Source organism: Pygoscelis adeliae, unplaced genomic scaffold, assembly GCF_000699105.1.
Source record: "Pygoscelis adeliae isolate BGI_AS28 unplaced genomic scaffold, ASM69910v1 Scaffold917, whole genome shotgun sequence".
Lineage (NCBI taxonomy): Eukaryota > Metazoa > Chordata > Aves > Sphenisciformes > Spheniscidae > Pygoscelis > Pygoscelis adeliae.
Window position 1 is genome coordinate 25666 of NW_008825097.1, and position 4184 is coordinate 29849.

Consider the following 4184-nt stretch of genomic DNA (forward strand, 5'->3'; position numbering starts at 1 on the left):
GCAGTGTGTGCAGGGTGTGGATGGCGTAGAAGAGGACCGACTCGACTGGCGAGCTGCAGGCAGGTGGCACAGAGCCACATCAGTGCAGGCAGCTGCCTCCGGGCTCACCAGGCTGCTAGCAGAGCCCCCAGGGCTGCCCTGAGCCCCAACTCCCACCCAGCACCCTGCAGCGGGACCTTGTGCAAGGCTGCCATGCTGCACGGCCCCGGGGCTGCCCTCCGGGAAGGGACACCTCCTCCTTGGGGCAGAGCAGAGACTGAGCCCTGTCTCCATGGACAAGGCAGTGTGGGGGGCCACTCCCATCCTCCTGCCCCCACACAGGCTCCAAATGCAGCAAAACCCTGGGGCTTTCACAGGCTAGAAGGATCAAGGTCTCCCACACCCTTGTTTTGGCATCAGCAGAAGGAGGACCTATGTCTAGGGGCAGCACAAGCCCTCCCCTCCACTGCCCCCAGTCCAGGCAATCGCCTGGCTGCCAGCCCGGGAAGGACCGCTCGGCTCTGCCGTCCTCTCGGGACCCCCCGCCGGCACCCCCGTACCTCAGCATCCTGACGAGGGCCGGGATGCCGCCAGACTTGAAGATGGAGAGCAGGCCCTCGCGGTGGTGCGAGAGGTTGTGCAGGATGCTGGTGGTGCAGCGGGCCGTGTCCAGGTCGCTGGTGCTCTGCATAGTGCGGACCACAGCCGCCACGATCTGGGGCGACTGCATCAGAGCACGGCGCGACGCCTCCTTCTTGGAGAGCTGGTTGACGATCATGGCTGCTTTGCTGACAACCACCTGGGGGGGGAGAGAAGCTGGTGGGTGGGAGGGGGTCCCGCTGCTGCCCGCTGCCCATTGCAGCAGGGACAGGAGGGATCCCACTCCGCTGGGCAAGAGCCAGCCTGGGGCTGCCGCACATCGTTCTGGGCAGGGCGGTGCTGGAGCAGCAGAGCCAGCACAGCCAGCGCAGGCAGGGATTGCTATTTTTAACAATCCTCATCCACAACGCTCCAGGAGCTACGCTGCATTTCGCAGCAGCGGGCAGTGTACGGTGGGGTCCACGGAGCACAGGCGTGCTGCAGGGATGGACAGGGGGAGGGCAGGGTGGGCTGGAGCACTGAGAGACGGCAAGAAGCGCTCAGTGTCTGTGCAAAGCCAGGGCAGGAGACCTGTGCCAGAGCAGCAAGGACAGGCTATGGAGATGCAGGTGGGCAGAGGTGGGCTCAGTCCTGTTGCAGCACAGATGCGACCGCAGAGCTTTGCCAAGAGGAAGGAGCTGGATGGTGGCCGCGGAGCCCCACGAGGATGGGAGCCCAGCTGTGCTGCCGCAGCTGGGGAAGCGTGCACCGCAAGCCTGGCAGCTGAAAGCCCGGAGACACGCACAGGCAAACCACGCTTCCTTACCGGGTCCTCATCATTGAGCAGTTTGGTGAGCTCCGGGATGGCGCGGGTGGCCAGCTCGGCATCATCCTGGTAGTTGATGAGGTGCACGATGGCCGATTTCAGCATCTGCGAGGGCTCTGCCAGGCGCTGCACGTTAGTCTGCTGCCCCTCCAGCTGGGTGGTGATCAGCAGGGAGCGGTCCTCCACCGTCTCAGGGTACATGGCGGCCCGGACACGCTGGGCCCGGGTCATGGCCAGCTGAGCCTCCATGTCTGCTGCAGGGGGAGACGGGGAGGCAGCATTAGACTCAGGCTCTCTCTGAGGAGCACTCCCAGCCCTGCTTTCCAATTTCAATTAGCTGAGCCTGAGCTTAGCGCAACGACACTGGCAACGTCAGCAGTCCCAGCACGCTCTGCAAGGAGCCGGTGCTTCAAAGTGTAAACAGATACAGCAGCGCAGAGATAAGACAACACTCGATTAGGCAGCATGATTAGGCAGTTGTCACACAAGGCCCATTAATTAAAAAATTAAGGATCTCTGCAACTTGGAACCAGCTGGCACTGGGTATTAGGAGAAGGACATGGAGGCCTTCCCCATTGAGGATGCTGGGACAAGCGCGACCCGAGGGGCAGAGATGCTGCAGCAGCCACCCGCAGTCCCCACCTCTGCGGCACGGGGACCACGCAGGGCTCAGGAGGGCTCATCCTTCTCTATGGGGCTCTGCCCCCCGGGGGAGCTGGTGATTAAACCTTCCAGGGCCCATTCCTGACAGGGGAACCGCAGAGGCGAGTGAAGCAAACCAGCCCTCTCTTAAGGGATAAAGCTGGGGGAAGCATCTCCTTTGGCTTTGGGGACTGTGCCTCCGCCTGCTTCGCCCTCGCAGCAGCAGAAGATGGGCCGGCCAGTGGGGCTTTATGGCACATGCCAGCAGCACTGCCAGCCGCGCTGAGACAGGTTTCCCAAGCAGGCAGACAGGCAGCAGAGCAGACGGCTGATCCGTGGGCCGGGATCAGCTGTTCCTATCTCGAGCCAACACACCGACGCACTCGAATGTCTGTGCGCAGCTCAGCACCAGTGCGGGCTGGCTGCGCGCCGGCCCTACGCAAGAGTCTCTCGGCGCAGGGAAGGAGGACAGGAGGGAGCATATTTTAGGCAGTAACAACTCCCAGGGTGTGGAGGAGTGCCCAGAAGGAGCACGGCTCGCGGGGGAGGCAGAGGAAGGCAGGAGCAGAGCAGCTGAGCTCACAGACATGCCCGGCCCCGCAGCCCCTACCTTGCGCTTGGCTTTGGCCCTGGCTCCCTCCCTGGCAGTAGCTCGTGGTGGTCGTCTTCTTGATGGTGTACTGCTTTCCGTAGACCTCGTCATCGTCCCCGAGGCACTTGCTGCTGACAGAGGGCACCTGGGTGTTGACACCGGAGTGGATGCCCGAGTCATAGGGGTAGGTTTGCTGCCACTCCGTCACCTTGATCGGCTGCTCCATCATGTTCATCACCTCCATGGTTGCTCTGCGGGGCAGGAGGGAAGAAATTACGCCTCCAGCAGAGCCCACCTCCCCGCAGCACCCTCCTGCCCCTCTCCTGCACCGAACTGTGTGGCAGACCCCAGCGCGGCAGCCGGCCCCTGCGCAGCCCACAAGCAGATCGAGCAGATCGCTATCTGCCCTCCTCCCCCACGCGAGATGAAAGGCGGCACCGGGATGACGAACCCACAGCTCAGCACTTTGCTGCTCATGTTCAGACATGAACCGCAGCTGTAACCGGTGCCGACCGTGCGCGGCTGGCTGAGCCGTCAGCCAGCGCCTACCGCGCAATGCCATGTCTCACCACCTTGGCGGCGAAGGTGTGAGCGGGCTCTGCCCAGCATGGAGGGACCCCGCAGCCAGACTCCCCGCTCCCCCAGCGGCCAGGCCCCCCGCTGCTCCAGGCTCACCTGGCTGCCCACGGGCTTTTTAAAGACCAGTTTCCAGAGACAGGACCTGGCAGAGAGCTGGGGACAGCCACAAGGCTGGAGCTCCAAGAATAAAACCAACCTTTTTAGAAGCCCTCTGGGACACTCCTAAAGCACCTAAAAATAACTAGGCAAAGCCACCGGCTCGGCTCTCCCGTGGGTGCTCAGCACCACAAGCGCCCATGGCATGGTCCGGGGCTGGGTGCTCCTCATGCTGTGCCGAGCACCCCACTGTGGCTGGGGGGGGCCGGGACAGGGCAGCCCAGCACATCCCAAAACTCAGGACAAACCAGCCAAGGTTGCTTGTGAGCAGGGCTGCGCTTCCCTTGTCTTTAATTTGGGGATGCAGGGGGAGGGCAGACGGCTCACGGATTAACCCCTGAGCTCATCGGGGCAGGCAGACGCTGCAGGCCTGTGAGTCACCAGCCCCACATCCAGCCCCCGCCGCCCCCGGCATGGCCAGGAGGAGAGGAATGGAGGCAGGCAGGGAGGGATGGAGACAGTGCCCAGCCAGCCCTACCTGCGCTGACCCACCACCCAGGCACCCACCGGGATTTCTGCCCCTTCCTCCGGCCGCGCAGGAGGCTGCGCAGGGGCGAGGATGAGTCAGAGTTTCAGAAGCAATAAAAGGCAAAGGGAGCAGCTGCCACCCGGCATAGCTGGGCGCAGCAGCAACCGCGCTTCCAAACAGAGGCGTAATTACCACCTCCACCAGCACTGATTCATGCAGCAAGCTGGACCAGGGCGGCCGCGCGCCCCTGGCTCCACTCCAGCAGCCGGCACAGCTTGGGGCTCACAAGGACCAGCCAGGCTGGTGTGGCTGCCTCAGGCCCCAGCACCCTCCTCGGGAGAGCAAGGGGAATGGCAGACAAG

The 4184-nt window shown here is 63.5% G+C and overlaps 1 protein-coding gene across 1 annotated transcript in view; it reads right to left on the reverse strand.

Moving 5' to 3' along the window:
* JUP (junction plakoglobin) overlaps window positions 1–2872 on the reverse strand; it is a 7975-nt gene extending 5103 nt beyond the window's left edge. The window contains exons 1-4 of the mRNA XM_009327020.1: window positions 2637–2872; window positions 1385–1638; window positions 540–778; window positions 3–53 (exon numbers count right to left, since the gene is read on the reverse strand). Coding sequence (XP_009325295.1) covers window positions 3–53; window positions 540–778; window positions 1385–1638; window positions 2637–2862 — 770 coding nt within the window. The 5' untranslated portion in view covers window positions 2863–2872. The remainder of the gene's footprint in view (window positions 1–2; window positions 54–539; window positions 779–1384; window positions 1639–2636) is intronic.
* Between the last annotated feature and the right edge of the window lie 1312 nt (window positions 2873–4184).